Here is a 21,446-nt window from a genome sequence, read left to right as displayed (position 1 = left end):
AAACATGTTTGGGCAGTAGTAGTATTGAGATAGATGACCTCTTCAGAAGTTGTGATGCAAGGGGTTGAATGCAATAGCTGGATCATGGATGGTTACGTTGTATTGTCAATGACCAAGGGGTGTCAGGTTCAAACCCATGGGGCTAACCCCACCTATCAGAAAAGCTCTTGTGAAATAACTTAAAAAGCATGCACGTGCCTTAATTACCTAGAATAACCCCATTGGTCTTTAAATATTTGAATGAATGATTTGTATAACCTCATTCTGAAGACGAGTTTACCCCTGTTACATTTTGATGTCACTCGAAAAGACGGTACTCCAACTTTGCACCAAAACAGGTGTCTTTGATGTATTAACTCTTCACTAGAAATAAATTCAAAATCAAAATTTCGAGTTCAAATTACAACCAGACTGTAAATTATCCTTACTACATTTTTGTCCGACTCAGAAAAAGTTCTCTACTGAGATCAGACACAGGAAACTCAACGCTAATGTTAGATTTAGAGCTCGCAAGAATAATCAATAATCTACATTAGATGATGACGTTAAAGCATTACAACCAGCCACCTCATGGATCCACAACCAAATCTTCATATTTAACTCGATTCTGAATTGGCTGTCGGTGATGAAGCTGCACAAAGCATGTCATAAGCCTCTTTTGCAGTCGGGCGGTTGGCAGGTTCTCCTTTAGTGCACCATTGGAACAGCTCCACCAACATTTTCATAATTTCTGCATCTTCTCCAACAGACAGAGATGATGTATCAGATTCAGATCCTTTTAGCTTAGATGGTCCTGCCAGTTCCTCCAACTCTGGCCTAAGCAGGGGCCGCTGCTTAATCTGCAATAATGATATCCTAGTAGGTCATGCATGTAAACGAACAGGTCGGAAATACGAGACTAATTTGACAGTATGTTGCACTATCTGAGCACAAAAAGATCACCCATCTCCATTCAATCTGTGTACAAACACAGCTACTGTAGGCCTACACATTTCAAGTCATCCCAATTCTCAATGAGAACATAAAAGAATTTTGGCAAAAAAGAACAAAATAAAATCAGGAGTTGGTGACAGTTTATGCATTATTTGAGCACAAAAAAGATCATCCATCTCTACTCAACCTATCAAAGGCATCCCAATTCTCAATGAGAATGGGAAAGAATTTTGGTAAAAAATAATTTATTTTATTTTGTCAAAATGAAAATACCTGAATGGAAGCCTGGATTTCAGAGTCTGATAAGCCAGCATAAGGGTTTTGAAGCATAAGCATCTCGTACAGAAGACACCCATAAGACCAAATATCCACCTCCTGCAGCCACAAACTAAAGCGTTACACTTCCAACTTACAACCAAGGAAACCAATCCACAGCAATATGTGTAAAGAAATTTCTTGATCTCCATAAGGATGGATAGTTCAAAGTTCAAACTTATCATCTCACGTAGAACTTTTGAAAGGCCCCTAATAAAAGAAAGAAATTTGATAAAATCTAATGGGTAACAGGGTGATCTGCTAGATATGCAGTGAGTGAGTGAATGCCATGTCTAATCCTCATGGTCTTTCTTTTTCACAACAACAACAACTACGCCTTCATCCCAAAACAATTGGGGTCGGCGATATGAACCAAAAAAGAAAATCATTCTGGGTCCTCCACATGAATCCTTCTCCTCCAATCATTTTTATCCAATGCCGTGTCCTCGGTGAGGTTCAAAGCATTCATATCCTCTTTCTTTTTCACAAAATAAAATTAAAATAGACTCTACAGAAAAAAGTATGTCCACAAAGTGTTGTGATAAAGTAAAATAAAGCCAAAAGCCAAAAATGCGTCCAATCATGCAGACAGCTTTACAAAATCAGTATATTTTTTAAGCAAAAACTTTCACAACCAACTACACAGAAACAGTGGCCAAAACTTAATGTACAAAATGAATGATGGGGTAAAAGATATCACTTTTTTCAAAAAGAGTAAAGATATCACTTTTTTCAAAATTCTCAGAAAAATGATTTTTATCTCATCATGCTAAATAACACAATACAGAGGCGATATTACTAGAACTGTATGATGGTTCAGTAAATTGAGAATTTACCAGTCCATATGATTCCCTTCTGTGAATTGCCTGAACCATCTCAGGGGCCATCCAGCAAGGAGTACCAACACAAGTATCAGGTGGAGGAATACCAAGGTGAGCTAGGGAGCATGTATGTAAGAAAGACTTTAGAGGTACAGCCCTGTCAAAATCACAGAGCTTCACAAGTGGACTTCCATCAACTCTTTTCTCATCTAGGTCAATCAAAATGTTCAAACTTTTTATGTCCCGATGAATAACGTGCTTAGAATGAAGCTCAACCAATGCACATGCCACATCCCTTGCGATGAACAATGACAACCTAGCAGGAATATGTCTCTCACCCTCTGTTGCTAGTTTATCTATATAGGCCTGAAACAGCAGGAAACAATGGCAATTTATAAAATGATGCAAGTTCAAGAGAATCCTGGAATACATTTCAGGCATTCACTAACCTTCAAAGAACCTCCCTTGACATACTCCATAACAATCGTTGACTTCAATAGATGATTTCCCCTTTTCCCATCAGCTTCTGCATCCCACTGAGCAGAGATCTGGTGCCCATAAATTTCCACAATGCAGGGATGACCCTTCACAGCCTGCAACAATCTTACTTCTCCTAAGCAAGCATATTCAAAAAATTTCCTTTCCTCCTGAGAACTATCATACGCTTTTAAAGTGTGAATCTGCACCAAGAATTAAACTATAAGCTATAGCCTATAGGCTATTTAACCTAGAAACTATGATGCAAAAATGAAATAAAGGTCACATTAACAAGCCTTAAGCACATAACCAGAAATAAAATCACGTGAAAAAATTTACAAAACAAAACAAACATCACGTTAAATTCATTAAGATAATCAGGGTCCAACTAGGTGAGAAATTTAACAGTAATTAACTGGTGTCTCCAAAATGTTCAGAAGATTACTTCCAGAGGGTAATCGGAAGTACCCTATTCCTGTATGAACAAAATTTGGTGAACAGGCATGTAATAAAAAAATTTGTGAAATGGAAATCATTTTACAATAGATAGTTAATCTGTCTTGGACTATCTAATCGGTCTAGAGGGGCAGAGCAATGTCTTCCAGGAGTTAGCATGGCATTAAGATTGCCCCCTCATACTAACATAAAAATAAATAAATATAACATGCTTATAGCATAAACATGTTCATGGCTGTGCCCACTTTTTCATTCTCACTCTCCTCTGTTCTCAGCTTCCTTGATTTATCTCTCCTCAACCGGAAGCCTGTTTTGATTCTTATTGCTAATAAAATTCCTTCCTCAAAAAAAAAAAACATGCTTACAACATAAAAGCTATTCACTGCATCCAAATATCCAAGGATCAAACTTCCTCATAAAGAGCCACATACGTAAATTATAAAATGCACAAGAACAGTGATTAAAGACATTAGGTGCACTTGAACTGTGATATAAAAACCATGCAGATAAGCAAATAAAATGGCAGACAACTAAGCCTGTAGCTCATGACATCAATAAATTTGTATTTCAGTTAAGAATTCAAATAACATAAACTGCATATATAAATCATTAGATCACCAAAATTTTCAAAACACCAATGAATTAACATTTCACTTATGAAGAATTCAAGTAACACAAACCACATGATTGTCCACAAAAGAAAAAGAACAAGGAAATAAATTATTAGATCACCAAAAATAATTCAAATGTTCAGCTTTAACAGATGTGAACCATTCGAATATTTGGATTCCTGTTTTCTATCTTAAAATCATTGAGATCTTTCGGCTGTCAAAATAAGAAAATCAGATAACACATCTTGATATCCGCAAGATGCCTCATGAGTCACATCACGGGCACGGCTGCCGGTAAATGGCATGACATGGTTACATCCAGTACAACACAGTTATTTCCCAAAAGAAAAAAGTTGCAAGGATGCACGTGGGTTGAGTATGTTGTACAACACACAAATTAGTAAACATAATACATAAAAAAAAAATCTTGAAAAAAAATAATTTATAAAAACATGCAATGTATATTATACATTGTATAGCATGTCTATATGTGGCAGCACCCAGCACCAGCAACACAGACATGGGGAATATTAAGGTACCCATTTTACATAGCTCCCGCTAGAGCAGGTTATATCAGGATTGCCCCATAAATTTTCTAATGCTAACTTTCTGCTGCTGCAGCTTATAAAGCAACACATGCCCTGAGAAAAACTACATAGCAAAGCAGGGCCATTAATAAGACCCAGATTTCTCATGCAACTTCTGTTAGAATGAACGCAAGCATGAATTCACACACCAATAAGTGATGAGTTTCCAGACCAATGAATGCCAATGACATAAGTGAATTATTGCATAGTTGCACAGTTCCAACATGTACTATCTAATAAGTTCAAAAGAGAGTTTAACAATTATAGTAAATGGAACAGCAAGCACTACTATCAGATCTGAAACAAATATTATCATGAAAGGTGCTGAGAGTATAAGAACAAAGAACACCTTTGCAGCAGCTGCAATGGCTCCAAACATGCATCTTCTAACAATCGATCCTGAAGCTTTCTCCGTCACTACGTCAGACAGTGATAATGAAGGAAAAGATCTACCAGAGATAGCCAAGTAGTCCAGACTGGTGACAGGAACATGAAACCGATTCAAGGGCATGTATCTGAAACAGATTTCAAACAAGAATCTCATGAGATCAGCACAAATCATGTGAAGTACAAAGGAGAAACACATAAAAATATTTGGAACCCAATACCACTGGCTACAAGCCTAGACATGCTATTTATCTGCTGTCTAATCATGCAAGATGTTCAAATTCAAGCATCAAAAAACATATCCAGAACCTACTAAAATTTATTTTTCTTTCTTTTCTTGGGGGTTGTTGGGGGGCGGGCACAGGAGAGACATATATTATATGAGAAATAAGCAAAGTACCTGCAAAAGTATTCTGGATCTATCTCTTCCCTAATGTCAGCAGGATAGCATGCATCAACAACCATACGCCTCCAAGAACTGCCATCTTGAATGAGGATGACATTCCAAGCATGTGGCATGAAATCCAGATAACCTCTAACAAGCTCACAAGGGATGGGAGGATCTGCCCTATCACAAAGGTACTACACAATTCAAATCAACAGTCAGAACATAACATACTAATGGGCAATCACAATGATACACATAATGACAACAGGAAAAAGAAAAACAAAATTTGGTATAAACACCTTCATGAGAACTGCTCTGTGACGACAAATACCAAACCGCAAAGCCCCTATAGGAACAATGTTAGAATTGTGTTCTTCTTTGATTAGCCGCAGTGACTGCTCACAGAGATCACTGAAACTTACAGCATCTTTCATGCTTGAAATGCAGGAGCTTCTGACCTCGTGATCACTTCCAGTGGAGCATGTGCAGATGAAAGGTTGTTGATAATTTGAAACAGCAACAGCTTTGCGCATCCTAACAATGTTTGTAGTTTTGTCACTGCCACCAAAGCAATCTGAAACAAAGAGGGCAAGCACAGATGCCCTTATGAAGTTATCAACCTCACGTATTCTGTCTGTTGCCTGCTTTAGCCGAGAAAGCAGTACTTGTGCTGACAATGCAATTGCGTGCAACTCCTCATCCCTATGTCTGTCAGTAGGAGACATGACATCATCAGATACATTAATGAAAACACATAAACAACATGAGCTCAGAGAGAGAGAGCATGTGCATGTGTGTGAATCTGGAGAGTAGTTTTTCATAAGGTCTAACCTATCAACCAAGATAACCTCACGGGAATCAAGGCAAAATCCCTGACCATAATTCTCCAGAGGCATGAAAGGGCGACCTCGTCCAGCATCATAGAAGCCATCTGGTAGATGGTCATCGACACCACAGAATGACTCGGTACTGTATTTGCATGACAAATTTAAGCAATCATCGACTGGTCTTCGGCATTTGCTCGGTTTAGGATTATCAGGAGCCCTGTCAGAATGCCTTTTTGACTTCAAAATGCATTTCTGTTTCTCACACCTACCATCTTCATTTTCTATTTCCTTCAGATGGCTCACTGGGAACACACTACAGTTCCTGCAATTGCTGTCTGATTCACATTCACACTGTTCACTATCATCAATCACAGTAGATGGAATGCCAGGACAATCTTCAAAACCATTGTCTGAATGAATTTGACAGTCATCAACCGGACTGACATTAACAATTTGAGAACCACTTTCTGAAGCAATGTCAAGTACAGCACAAGGAAGATTTTTCGCCATGTTTGACACATGTACATCAGAATTTTGCCCAGATTCAGAATGTGACTGTTTTTCTTCACCGTCCAGATGTTTCAGTTGGCATCCATCACTCTTTGTGACACTACATGGCTTAAAGTTTGAAGTTACTTTCACACTCATCATCTCATCATGATTCCCAGATTTCAATTTCCTACTGTTGTTCAATCGTTCCTGACGAGCCTTTTCTTGTTGACAGTCACTATGTTTCCACCCCTTTCTCACTCTCCAAGAACTAGATCTACTGTTTGATGTAGTTTCAGATGCTATACTTGAAGATATTCTCTGGCATCCTTTAAGTGCACCAGAATAAAAGAAAGTTATGCTAAGAAGCCATGAAAAATAGAAACAAGTTCTGATGTTGCAGCCACACTCACCAATGCCAGAATGACTTTCTGTAACATTATCAACAGCATCACGCACATCCACCAAACTAATTGAACTCGCCACTTTACTCCGTGCAGCTTCCCTCCCATTTCCTTCCATGTTGCAGTGTATCCATGAAGGTATTTGTTGGCAACTGTACAGTTTATTGTGCTTGAGACAAATGAAAATTTAAAGCATATGAGTTAACAATGTCAAGCTAAGCGGCAACCGAGGACATAAATAGATTAAATGTATGTTATGAATGTGTATAAAAACTTGAGACAACTTGGAATTTAGATAAAAGCTTTCAGAAGGCATCTGGTCAGATATAGAAGCACAGCATAATAGAAAGTCAAACAGCAAAAAATCCAAACAAGATGCAAGATATCAAAAGGATTGAGAACTTGACCTACAAGTAGCCTAAGATAGTGTTCTGGTATATCTACAGTCAAAGGAGCATCTAGGTAACTTGAGAATATGTTTTATTTTATGCCACTAAAATTTCCAAACTTACAAGTTGCAAGGGGGATTATAGTTTATAAAATAATTTGATAGAATAGATAAAGCAATGTCATGCATGTAAGATATGTTTATTTCCAGTATTATTTCCAACCGTATACAAAGATTAATAGAAGCAGTATAACCGAAATCATGGCACCAAAGCTACATAAGTAAACCATGAGAATCCCTAAGGAGATAGGCTTTGTCTTTCCAGCTTTTTCCATAACCTAGGGTTACTCATTATGCTACCAAATGATGAGACTATTGTACTAAGATTGATCATATCTGAAGAAATTTCCAAGCCGCCATAACATCAAAGAACATCATCAATACAGATCCACCTAGGCAACACCTAGCCACCATGCTCCCTAGTGCCTAGGTGTCACCTACCCAAACAAAGACCTCATATATAAAAACAGAAAGAGGGGTAGCCATGACAAAAAAAATAGTAACTTTGCAATTTTTTTTCAAAATGACATGCTATTTCAAAGTATATTTGAAGAACTACACTCCTTTTTTGCCCTTACCATTATGATAGGAAAATGCTACTTAGGCACCCCTATCCAAATGGTGTCTATGTTAACATAAACCCAAATTGACACCAAACCCTTACTCTGGACATGTGCTATCATTCCCGTTCTGCTTCATCCACTCGCTATTCTTTTAATTTTGTTCTAGTGCTGCAAACCATTGCTCTAAAGTAGCTTGTGTGTGAAATAAACTGGCTAAGTATGGATTTGAAAGGTTTGATGGTGAAATCCAATCTCTAGAAGTTGCAAGCTTGATGGGCATGGAATCCTCATTTTTTATGGTTGATGTAGAGGTATCTCCAATGGATCCACGTGTTAAATCAAGCTCAAGCTAGATGGATTTGGGTTAATAGAATCTTGGATACATTTAGGTATAGAAGAGTATAAGTTGGGGGACATATTGGTTTTAATGTTGGGTGGTTCTAGATAATAAATTTTAAGAGGACACGCTATAAGTATAGTGTCTACTTTTGTTCGAGAGGACACATCTTCACATAATGACGGCACAAGTCCTAAATAAGGGTTTCTTGCATCAAAGTCAGCATCTCAACTGCTGCACTTTGATCATTTTTGTTTTCTATACGAGTTCTCTAATCGCCATAATCACGCTGAAGATCTACAACTCTGATACCAATTGATATTAACCTAGAGATCGCATCAAGCGAGTAACAAGGAAATAAAAACGAGAGAGCGAGAGATGAACAATTTAGGGTTGCTCTAAAAGAACCCTAACCTCCACAAGCAATTGCTTAGCTCAAAAGAAACTTCTTCACCAATGAAGAATCCTATTACAATAGGTATTTATCAACTTCACCCTAACCCTAACCTCAACATGAAGCAACCCTAATGAATAAAGGACAAAGATACAATTAAAATACTCATACTCATACCAAGACACAAATGAAACTCCAAAACCTTAAAGTAAGACTCATAAATGCAAATTAACACCAAACCCTTACAATGGTCATGTGCTATTACTTGTCTTCTACTAAGATTACTTAATTTGGCTCGTCAGAAAAAGAACTTAACTCCAATGCCTTCATGATAAGTCTCTCCAAAAGTGATTTATTGTGCCACAGAATTCTTTGATTCTTTCTCATGCATATAACATGGTATAAAAGTGGGAAAATTTTCTTATAATCAAGCTGGGTTTGATGGCCTTTCTGCTTTTATTAATCTTAACCACAAACGAATTGGTTTGATGATGTAACCATATAGATGTCCCCTACAACACATTCAAACCAACCGTAGTTTGACATGAACTCTTTGGAAGGCAAAAGAAAGTGATAGCATGAACTATGAGAGCCAAAATACAGATAAACACCTGCACAAGGAAAACCATGGAAAAATGAAAGCAAGAAATAGAACCATTTCCTCGGGTTTGATGAAGCACTAAAATGACTATGGCATCCTCATAATAGATTAAAAAAGTAGAGACTGGGCATGGATATATGATTTCCACAAAAGACAGATCCTCATAAACTTGCATAAAGATATTACATATGAAATTCCATTTAAAAAAAAAAGAGATTTCATAGTTTAAAGGCAACTAAGGAATTTGGACACAAAGTTCTAAGGCAACAGATTTTGCAACGTCAATTACCTGCAGATTCAAAAGACGAAGAGACTGCATTGAAGAAAGATTGAGAGGATGCAAGGACGTCAATCTATTGTGTGACAAGTCCATGCTCTCTAGCTTGATCAAACAAGATAGACCAACAGGCAGATCTACCAACTTATTACAGGCAACTCTCAGAGATTTTAAGGAGGTCAAGTCAGCTATGTCATCGGGTAGCTTTTTCAGCTTATTGAATGAGAGATCAAGGTATTCAAGCTTCCTAAGAGAACCAATTTCTGGAGGAAGATATCTGCAAAATAATTTAAGTAATAGGCAAACTATTTTAATATGCATATATCCATAAGAAAAATGGCATGAAAAAACTAAAAAGTGTTCTTAACAAATCATACTAAAGTAGCAATATGGATGCAATATCATTTGAATGATCTAATTAGGTTGCAAGTGTTACCAAGATGAAAGGAAATACTACTTGTCTATTAATAAATCATCTGTAAGTGTCAGGCACAGTTTAACAGTACTAGAATTTACCATGGTTACTGGAAGTGCCATAGTATATGGGGAAGTGCATTTCGAAAGCACGAAACGTGGTGCTTCCAAAACGTGCAGGGAAGCGCAAAAAAAATTGGGAAGTGCACTTTCCATTGGGGGAAGCTCGCTTCCCCTTATTTTTCATTTTTTTTGTGTTTTTTTTCTTACTTTTTCTCTTTTTCGCTTCCCCCTCGCTTCCTGAGTCGCTTCTAGTTTGCTTCCTAGGCCGCTTTCGAGATGATTCCTAGTTCGCTTCTAAGTTGTCCCGCGCTTCCCGCTTCCTAAAATTTTGGAAACACCTCGCTTCCCGAATCACTTCCCGCTCCCACTTCCCTGACTGGCAACTCTGGAATTGACAGAGGGAAGATAACATCTGGCTAATAAAGTCTTGGTGGTGGGAATACTATAGCATTGTGACTTCCTTCAATTGGAAAATCAGCCTGGATGAAATGTTTTTTCCGTCTTGTTTTTACACCTCTAGGTTTTCCTGAGATAGGACACCACTAAAATATTCAGGAGACACTTGTTTTAGGGAAAATACTTTTCCGAACAAAATCATGTGAAAATTTCATATTTGATCAGTCAATATAGAAGATCAACAACATAGTATTGCAATTTAAGATTTGTCCTTCCTTAGTTGTCAAAAGTGCTAATCGGAGCCTAGGCGGAAGACACCCTAGTTGGTACCAAAAAATAAAACATCAAGAAAGGCAAAAATACTACAATAAATAGTTAAATTTAGTAACAAACATATGATTGTAACTATGATTGAAGTGTGTAATTCAGTGTAACATGTCATAAAATTCATGAAATTGCATAATATTGAAAATACACCAATACTTGGGGTAGACCATCCGATTAACCTCTCTCTCTCTCTCTCTCTCTCTCTCTCTCTCTCTCTCTCTCTCTCTCTCTCTATATATATATATATATATATATATATATATATATATATATATATATATATATATATATATATATACAGAGAGACAGAGAGAGAATGGGAATTATCATGCCCCTGTTTCGTTAGGTAACTGTTAGGACTCTCCAAAAATAATAGTTTTTAGATGTCTTATGCTCGATCCGAACCGTTAGATGTGTCTATGATTGTTGTTGAAAAGAGAACATGTAATCGATTAAGCATCTTTAAGGTCAGATGTGTCTTTTAAAGAGGTAAAAAATCGTCAGTTGATATCATACTAAAATTTCATGATACAATGTTCACATTTTTACATCAAATCAATTTGAAACAATGCATGTTTCTCAATAAATAAGTAGTGATAAACACATCTAATGGTTTAAATTGAGCATAAAACACCTAAAACTTTGATATTTGGAAGGTCTTAACGGTGACGTAAAGAAAAAGGGGACAGGATGAACCCCGCACTCATATATATATATATATATATATATATATATATATATATATATATATATATATATATATATATATATATATATATATATATATATATATATATATATATATATATATATATATATATATTGAAAAAACAGTTTATATATATTGAAAAAACAGTTTATATATATTGAAAAAACAGTTTTTGTATATGTGTGTGTGTGTGTGTCAAAAACACATACATATATGTAAACATCAAAAATAAAAAAAGAAGAAAGAAAAAAGAAGATTGGAGGGGCAAGAGGAGGAAGAAAAAAAAAAGGTAAAACAAGAAGAAAAAAATAAAGGAAGAAGAAGAAAAAGAGAAGGCAGAGGAGTGAAAGGAGGAGGAAGAAGAAAAAGAAAATAAAAAAAATAAAAAAATAAGAACATAAAAAAGAAAAGCAAAAGAAGAAGAAGAAGAAAATGAGAGAACAAAAAAGAAAGTTTTTTAGGCGGGAGGAAGAAAAAAAAAAGGAAACAAAAAATGACAACCATGTCCCTACGGCTGAAGCGAGGACAGCCTAAGCACTACCTAGGCAACTTAGGTGAAAAAACAGGTCCCTACCGCCTAGAAACATAAGCCTAGGCGGTGGCCCTGCTCCTAGCCCACCTAGGCACCGCTTTTGACAGCTAAATGTCCTTCCCTTTCTCGTTTTGGAGACACATGTTGCATAATTCATCAGTGTTATCTTATCAAATCCAGAACATAAGTGTGCAAGAATCTTACCGGGCCATGAGAACTTTTATAATAATGGGTTATGATTATTCCATCAAAGAATTCTGAAGTTCATTGTGTTTAAGTAGCACCTTCAGTTTGATATTTCATTGATGTTGTGCCCTTTCTTCAAAATGGATTTAAAAGTAAAAATATATAATGAGAGTTGGATGGATGACCATGAATATGGATGGACTTTAATTGTTGCTTAATTCTCTTTTCTCGTTCAGAGGGTGTAAAAACAAATTGCACCTTTATTTCAGCCATCATTATGTGAATGAGGTAGCAAGAGATGTTTTCTGCCAGAGTACATTGGAGCAAGAATTAAGCAGTACAAAGATGTTGATGACTAACTCCGCCTCTGTATAACTGTTTAGTTATACACTGCCGGTCCCAAGCCCGGATAAAGGAAGAGGGTTGCGGTAGGCCAGTCAGCATAAAAACATAGTCATACCCTATGAATATGAACCAATATGAGAATTTCGTTGTGGCGTTCCCTACTGAGCGACGCGCTGTACTCTATAGGCCCGAAGGCAGTGATAAATGGGCAAGGGTTGCTAGGCCGTCGCCCAGAAGCGACGCGTCACACCGGTGCCCGGGTGTGGTGTCAAATAGGAAAGGGTTCCCTCACTTTGTTGGATGGGTGGGGGTAAAGAAGTTAGTCCAAGACCATAAAATTAGGTTAGCCACTTGGAACATAGGGTCTTTAACTGGTAAGTTGGTAGAGTTAGTAGATGTTATGTGTAGGAGAAAATTTGATATTTTATGTCTACAAGAGACCAAATGGATAGGTGAGAAAGCAAAAGTGATAGAACCTTGGGGATATAAGATTTGGTATACATGAATAAATAGGAATAGGAATGGAGTAGGGATTGTTATGAGTCGTGAGTTTATAGATAATGTAGTTGAGGTCCATAGGAAGGGTGATAGGATTTTACTTATTAAATTAGTATTAAGTACGGATATTATTAATATTATTAGTGTTTATGCACCTCAAGTAGGTTTAGATGATTCCATTAAGCGTCAATTTTGGGAAGATTTAGATCGAGTAGTACAAGGGATATCTTATGGAGAAAAGCTTTTCATCGGCGGTGGCCTTAATGGACATGTAGGCATTAGTAGGGATGGATTTGAGAGTATCTATGGAGGCTATGGTATAGGAGAAAGAAACGAAAGTGGAGAAAGGATTTTAGATTTTGGTTTGTCCTATGATATGATCTTAGCAAACACTTGGTTTAGGAAGAGGGAGTCTCACCTAGTAACATTTAAAAGTGGGGTTAATACGAGTCAGATAGATTTTTTCCTACTTAGAAAGAGAGATAGGGGTTGTTGCATCGATTGTAAGGTTATACCGAGAGAAAGTGTAGCTACACAACATAGAGTCTTAATTTTAGATCTTAGAATTAGACAATGCCACAAAAAGGATAGACATAGGATAGATCCTAGAATTAAGTGGTGGGCACTGAAAGGAGCTAAACAAGGAATGTTTGTAGAGCAGGTAGTTAAGGAAGTTGATTGGTGTCTCGAGGATGATTCAGAATCAATGTGGAATAAGATAGCGGGTGGCATGAGAAAGGTGGCTAGGTAGGTATTGGGTGAGTCTAAAGGCAGTGCACCGCTAGGTAAGGATACATCATGGTGGAACGGGGATGTCAAATTAGCTATTAAGGTTAAAAGAGAGTGTTATATAAATCTAAGTAAGAGTCGTGATAATGAGAACTTGGAGAAGTATATGATAGCAAAGAAGGAAGCTAAAAAATTAGTTCGAAACGCGAGAGATAAGGTATATAAGGAGGTTTATGACAAGTTGGATACCAAAGAGGGCGAGAAGGATATTTATAGGCTTGCAAAGATGAGAGATAGGAAATCGAGGGATCTAGGTATGGTTAGATGTATCAAAGATGAAACACAAAGGGTTTTAGTCAAAGACGAGGAGATTAAGGAAAGATGGAAAGATTATTTTGATAAGCTATTTAATGAAAGTCATGCTCAGGATCTTGAAGACTTCTCCATTCTTTTTCATAAGATGAATCGTGACTTCATGCGCAAGATTCAAAAGAAAGAAATTGCAGAGGCTTTAAAGAAAATGAAATCAACAAGGGCAGTTGGCCAAGATGGTATACCTATCGAGGCTTGGAAATGCTTGGGAGAGAAAGGTTTAAAATGGTTGACAAATCTTTTTAACAAGATTTGGCGGACAAATAAGATGCCTAATGAGTGGAGAAAGAGTATTTTGGTGCCTCTATATAAGAATAAGAGTGATATACAAGATTGCACAAACTATCGTGATATAAAACTCATGAGTCATACTATGAAACTTTGGGAGAGGGTGATTGAGTCTAGGTTGAGGAAGGTTGTCATGATATCGGAGAATCAATTTGGTTTTATACCTAAAAGATCAACTATGAAAGCTATATATCTTCTTAGACAACTTATTGAGAGAAATAGAGAGAGGAACAAAGATTTGCATATGGTTTTTATTGATTTGGAGAAGGCATACGATAGAGTACCTAGGGACGTTCTCTGGTAGACAATGATGAAGAAAGGTGTTTCTCTCAAGTACATTAGTATAATTAAAGATATGTATGAAGGAGTAGTAACCAATGTCTGCACTTTTGGAGGGGTGACAACCAATTTTTCTATAACGGTTGGGTTACATCAAGGATCTGCTTTAAGCCCTTTCCTATTTGCTATAGTGATGGATGAGCTTACGAGATCAATTCAAAAAAATGTGCCATGGTGTATGTTGTTTGTTGATGATATTGTTTTGATTGATGAGTCTAGAGCTGGGGTTAATGCTAAGTTAGAATTATGGAGACAGACATTGGAAGCAAGAGGTTTTAAGTTGAGTAAGAGTAAGACAGAATACATGGAATGTCGGTTTAGTAAGCAACGAAGTAGTGTAGTGAAGCTTGGTGAGCAAGAAATATCGGTGGATGATTGTTTCAAATATTTGGGATCTATCATTCAAAAGTATGGAGAAATTGATGGAGATGTAAATCATAGGATAAAGGTTTGGTGGGTGAAATGGAAAAGTGCAACTGGAGTGTTGTGCGATCATAGAATGTCATTACGGTTGAAGGAAAAGTTGTATAGGATGACTATTAGGCCCGCTTTGCGATATGGTACGAAATGTCGGGCTGCCAAGAGACATCATATTCAAAAAATGAGTGTAGCTGAGATGCGTATGCTTAGATGGATGTGTGGAAATACAATAAAAGATAAGATTCAAAACGAGGAGATACGTAAGAAGGTAGGCATTGCACCCATTAAAAATAAGATGAGAGAGAATCGTTTACGGTGGTTTGGACATATTCGATGAAGGCCTAATGATGCTCCAGTTAGAAGGATGGAGAAATGGGAAAATATATTAGTTAAAAGAGGTCGAGGTAGGCCTAGGAAGACTTGGATGGGGATGATAGGAAAGGATATGAATGCTTTGAACCTCACCGAGGACATGGCATTGGATAGAAATGATTGGAGGAGAAGGATTCATGTGGAAGACCCAGAATGATTTTCTTTTTTGGTTCATATCGCCGACCCCAATTGTTTTGGGATGAAGGCGTAGTTGTTGTTGTTGTTGTAAAGATGTTGATGACTAGATATCCGGAATCATCCAACTGATCATTTTGGACAAGTCTGGGCCAGTGTTGTAAGTATCATACTGTAACGCATCGTTACTTTGGGCCTAATCAATACAATACACACCCTTATCGAGATACGGGTGTTTATCATAATTGTATTAGGTGTATCGTACTATACACTCCATGTATCGTACGATACACCCTGATACAGGGTGTATCTTACGATACACAATTAGTGCATTTTATGTTCCACTCATTTTTTTTCATTTTTTTAAAAATATATAAGACGACTCCTTAAGGTGAGTTTGTTTTCACTCCTAAAGAACTTGAGAGTGATTTGGGACTTGATGTCTTGCAAGAAGAAGAAGAAGTCTTCATTTTTGTTTGAACTTAAAAATATTTGGTTATGTAAAATTTTAAGTATTGAGAAACACTTGGGGATTTTGTTTTTGTTTATGTAAACATGCACTGTTATGGATCTTATGACTTGTTAGCTTAGTGTTGCTTATTATTTCACAATTTACATTTTTCTTATGAGATATGCATGTCATTCATAGCAGCTCATGGAGACATAAATGCTTTATATGTGATTTTATGGTCGTATTTTGTGCAAGTCATCATTGTTTCATGTTATATGATTTTTTAAAATTTTCTGCTAATTTTTTCTGATTTTTCTTGATTTTTTTTATTTTTGAAAATTTTTATTAAAAAATTACAATGCGTTCGGTGTTACTTTGGGCCCGACCGATATGGGTAATGATACCATACTTACAACCTTGGTCCTGACTGCTCAGACAACAAAGAGGTGCATCAGGAACTATTGCAGATTGGAGGGAGACATACACAAGTCCGTTATCACAGATTAACTGATCTAACCAACTCTAACACTTTCCCAAATATTGTAAAAGAATTGCTTCAATGTTCTTCAATGAAGAAAGCCAAAGTATGTATTTTATAGTTCAAAACCTAAACAAATGTTAAATTTTAGAAGTTTCATGAACTCAATCAAATTGTATTCAAGTTACCAAGATGAGCGCATCTTTTCAGCATGCACACGATGTAAAATAAACATGACTTTATTCAGTACAATGGTGTAAGAGCATAACAGAACTAGTGTGTAGCATGCCTAGGAGCCATTAGTGAAAAATCTGACAGGACCATGAATCAATCTAGCTCTGTCAATGATAAAAACGGAAGTATGTCAAATCTAACCCTGTCAACGATAAAAATAGATGCATCCCTACTCTAGCTGAAGAATCAATCCTTGTTATTATTTGCATTGTAAAAATAATGACAACTCCAAGAATACCCAATTTCAAAAATACCCATTTCAGCCTGCTCCATGTCATAAAGAAAATTATAGGCAATTAGTAGCTTAAGGACCAACACAGTAACCAATTAACTCCTCTATCTTAAAATTAATGCATTATTAACATTTGAGAAGCAAATTATGGCAGTAACTCAATTGATGACAGGCATACACACCTCTCTGAACATATCGAAATGGGTTTTCAACTATTTTTCAAAGTATGCACAGGATATATGGGAATACACATGCACAGGGTTTTACTTGGCCACGTTGTCACTGTCAACACTTTCTGAGTGAGAGTTCAAAATTTGAACTTCGACCTATTTTTTCAGGTGAAATTACATAGCCGTAGCATTTCCTGGTTACCGTGCACAGAATCCATCAAGAAAATAACATACATGCATGTATTCTAAATTCTAATAACGTATTCAATGCACATTCTCAGTCATCTTGGACATAAATAAGGCTTTGATACATTTCCACACCTTCAACTAAAAATTGCTACTCTACTACAAAAGGGAAAAGCAGATTCACCAAATTTAGCCAATACTATCATTGTCAACAATGAGATGACAACAGTAGCGTTGGTCATACTGGTGGTGATGATGATGGTGGCGGTGGGGGTGTTTGTAGAATAATGTATAAACAAATTTGACAAATACCATCATGGCCGACAATAATCTCAGTGATGATGGCAACCCGATTAGAGTTTTACCTGATAGAGAAATGGCAAACAGAGAGTCGGGTGAGGCAACTCAAATTGGCAAGGCCACACAAGATAGAGATGGCAGACGGTCGGGGAGGCAACCGGGAAATCTCCAACTCCTTCAATCCCTCTAGTTTCTGCAGCTCGATGCCCCCAAACCCCGGCGAGCAGACCCTTACCTGCAACCTCTCCAACTCCGTCAGGAGACCCATCTCTGGCGGGAAGACATTCACCTCATTGGCAAAAAACTTCAGCGTCTTCAACCGCGGCAGCCTCTCGACCGCACCAGGGATCAAATTGAACGAGTTCTTGAAAATATACAACCCGGAAGCCGGGTTTCCCACCGGAGATGAAGTGTCTAGAAGCGAGAATTCACACTTCTTCCCGGTAACATCGATGATTTCTTCGTCGTCGCCATCTCCGCTGCCACCCGCTTCAGGCTGCGGCTCCTCGGAGGACAACGGCGTCGTATCCTCGGTGCTCCCCGGGTTTTCGTCGGACAAACCGGATTCTTCTCTCGCTCGCTCCTCCATCTCTAAAGGTGGAATCCCCTCCCCTCCCAAGTTTCGTTCCTCCCGAGAAGAATGGGGGGAAAAACCTATAAAGGGGAAAGACAGTATCTTGGGCAAGAAGGAAACTAGGGTTTCCGGGAAATAGCTTGGGGGTTTTGATTCTTTTTCATGGAAATGACGGAGAAGCTCTCTCTCTTTCTCTCTCTCTCTCTCTCTCTAGAGAGGATTAGGGTTCCTCTTCCACTGGTGCTCCCAGTAGAGTTTTGCCCTAATCTCTCTCTCTCTCTCGACGTGTTCCCTTTCTTTCTTTCTTTTTTTTATAATTCTAAATGGCCACCAAACTTTTTGTCTTAAATAATACACCCGCAATATTTTCCACATATTTTCTGTAAAACCCCCCAACAATTGCCAACCTTAAGCAACGATGCCTCCACTTGTGTGATAGGAGCAGCCAGCTAGTGCACGTCACCTTGCGTTGTCCTTAATTTGGTTTGTGTTCCTAGCAGTTCCTCGATAACACATTGACTCGTGAATTACTTAACTAAGATAGGTTGAACATGAAAAATCAGACTATTTTTTTTACTTGGAGAAACCGTTACAGGCCGGAGAGACCGTCACTGTCCTGTCAGCATAAAACTCCGAGGACTTACCCCTCAAGATCACATGGATTAGCCAACCCTAGGCTTACGCAGGAGGGTGACACCCATGAGATTCGAACCGTCTAAGCCCTATCCCACTGTGCCAAACCCCTTGGGTCTGAAAATCACACTATTCAAGTCATTATTATTCTAAAGGGTGTGCTTGATTAAGGAGTACTCCTTAATCATGATTTCATTAGACCACGATTTTGTTGATCTATATTGATATAATAAACTTTATCCTACAGGAAAGGAAACGAGATTCTTCTGAAGGTAAGGAGAAAAGCATGAAAAAAGAAACGTGAAATGACTAATGCGCCCTCTACTTTATTATATCGATACAAAAGTCCCTAAGATTTTGTTTTGTTGAAGACAAGCACATTTTGACACGTTAATTATTCAAAAACAAAGTATTTTTTTTTTTGCCTCAGACATTGTCAAAATATGATAGGCAAAGCGTTCCAACTATTTCCAAAAATTATTGGGGCGTATTAGTCCTTATCTAAAAGATGTTGGACCATGTTGGCATTTTAGATAAAACTAAAGAAGGTTTTCTTTATTATTTTCTGTAGAGAGTCCCAGAACTCTCGCTCTCTCTTTCTTTTTGTTGCCGTTAGCTTACGACACACAGTCTACCAGGTCGTTTTAAAAGACGATCAAGGCTTCTATGCTCTTCTTTTCAGATCGGGGAAAACTCAGCTTGCTCATACGCTTTGTGCCTCTACCCAGGTTAGCCTCCGCCTTTAACTCGGTTACGTTGCATTCATTCCGATGGGTGGGAATATAGTAACGAATCTTGGCGATATTTTGAATTTATTGCGAAAGAATCGATAAATTCAACAGCTGAAAAGTATGCGAAATAAACGAGATATTTTCAAAATATCGCTTGAATTAAAAATATAGCGTAGTTTTCCCGATACTTTAAAAAAACGCGAAAACAAAGTATCAAAATGAAACCAAACTTTTTTTTTAGAGTGCCCACACCTCCGAATAAAGCAGGCCATTAAATGATGTTCGTCTACCTCACAAGTTTTTTTTTTAACTTGAAAGGAGTGTTGTGAGAGGCTTTCACCTCAGTACTTGAAGCGTATGCCTCACAGGCGATACGCCTCATAGGCGAGGCGCACGCTCAAGGTATTGAGGCGCACCCTCGGTACCTTAAGCGTTCTGAAATTGCTTTGAATACATAATTATCTAAAATAATTTCAAATATATCACTGTTTGGATTCCCCTCACTATGATTTCAGCTAAATGTTTGATGCAAGTTTCAATAGCATTAATAGCTCCCCATTAATTACGTGGTGGTAAACCACTAAAAATCTTGCATTAGTATAACTAACTTAAATTTACATATACCTGGCTCTATATAAGTAAGAGATATGCGCAAAATTTCATGATAGTTCTATTGCATGTATGCATTTGATATGTCCAAGAAAAAAATATTTATATGCATCACTAAGATTTTTTTTTTTTGTTTAGGCCGTTTTTGATGGAAACAAATTCAAGGTTATAATTTAAAAAACCTTATATTTACTAAATCAACCATCAAACAAACTCATTTATGTATATAACAAACTCACATATGTATATTTATATTAAAAAACCATTTACCAGTGCTATTTTATTAATATTATATATTTTTTTATTTTGATCATGAAGCTTACGCTTCAACGCCTCGCTTCATAACATGCTCAACGCCTCGCTTCGCCTCATCGCATTTAACAACCTTGCTTGAAAGTGAATAAGAGGGAGACGCCCTCTATTTATAGAGTTGGTACAGTGCCTTTCCTCCTGTCTCTTGGATATGGGACTAAAATCCAATGTTTTTTTTACATTAACTTTTTATTTTCAACCTTCCTCCCACTTAGCTTTTTCTCTTTTTTCAAGCCAAAATACTCTCTCTCTCTCTCTCTCTATATATATATATATATATATATATATATATATATGTGTGTGTGTGTGTGCGCGTGTGAGAGAGAGAACTAGATTTTCTCAAAATTTTCTTGAGAAAAATTCATTGATTGAAAATCTCTCGAGATTGTCCTTTGCCGAGAATATCTCGAAAACGAGATTTTTGACTATGGGTCGGATTAATTTCCATTGAAGACATTACCAAATAGTACATATGGATTCGGTTTGGGACATGGCTAGACAGAACCAAGAGCAGATCCAGTACTCTGGACGAGTACTGAGCAAAGTACTCGGCCCCAAGTGGGAGCTGCCACACACATGCACCAGTCCACCGGAAGGCTGGGCCCAATCTCCGATGTGTCTGCCACTGTGCCACATGTGCTGGGTCGGGGCCCAGTCCCCCTCAGTTGGCTGTCACATGCATGGCCTGTGCTGAGGTCCACACTACCCCATGTGGCTGCAACGTAACCTGAGACTGGTGCGAGTCGACAGGCCCTGACCCAGTGAGCCGAGTCACTCCTTTAGGAAGAACGATACAAGATTCTGATCGTATTAGCAATTTAAGTGGATATACGTATCATGAATTTCGGATGTTAACTGGATCCAGATTTATTTGGATTATGGTGTGAAAAGGCCAATGAAACATGTCTACCTGTTTAGTTAACCGGATATGGAAATTCAATTGAGTCCGAGCTAACCAATTGGCTTAATGCACTAATCCAATAGGCTGGTGCTTGCCGGACGCAGCATGCAGCCAAGAGATGCACGTGCATGCATGATTAAACAACATACACATCCACGATAGGGGTGGCAAAACCAAAAATGAACCCGTTTAATA

General features: G+C 37.6%; 1 protein-coding gene across 1 annotated transcript; it reads right to left on the bottom strand.

Annotated features, from left to right (window-relative positions):
- Nucleotides 1-323: 323 nt before the first annotated feature.
- On the bottom strand, nt 324-18,350 carry LOC149831645 (uncharacterized). The gene is made up of 11 exons (XM_090014041.1): nt 17,557-18,350; nt 9,328-9,592; nt 6,705-6,864; nt 5,807-6,620; nt 5,275-5,683; nt 4,988-5,169; nt 4,550-4,715; nt 2,519-2,749; nt 2,085-2,435; nt 1,207-1,308; nt 324-839 (listed from the first exon to the last, which is right to left on the bottom strand). Exons 1-11 carry the CDS (start codon nt 18,078-18,080, stop codon nt 597-599), a joined length of 3,447 nt encoding a protein of 1,148 aa, XP_089870167.1. The 5' UTR covers nt 18,081-18,350; the 3' UTR covers nt 324-596.
- Nucleotides 18,351-21,446: the final 3,096 nt, after the last annotated feature.

This window comes from Nuphar pumila, chromosome 7 (assembly GCF_984573655.1).
Source record: "Nuphar pumila chromosome 7, dmNupPumi1.hap1.1, whole genome shotgun sequence".
Classification (NCBI taxonomy): domain Eukaryota; kingdom Viridiplantae; phylum Streptophyta; class Magnoliopsida; order Nymphaeales; family Nymphaeaceae; genus Nuphar; species Nuphar pumila.
Note: the sequence above shows the minus strand (reverse complement) of the source record. Positions and strands in the feature narration are given on the sequence as shown.

Excerpts from the sequence above, each read along its gene's own strand:
- LOC149831645 (XM_090014041.1), bottom strand. The coding sequence starts at position 18,080 with ATGGAGGAGCGAGCGAGAGAAGAATCCGGTTTGTCCGACGAAAACCCG. Across the intron at positions 6,621-6,704 it reads AGAAAGTCATTCTGGCATTG|GATGCCAGAGAATATCTTCA; the intron begins GTGAGTGTGGCT and ends GTGCACTTAAAG. Across the intron at positions 1,309-2,084 it reads GAAGGGAATCATATGGACTG|GAGGTGGATATTTGGTCTTA; the intron begins GTAAATTCTCAA and ends TTGTGGCTGCAG.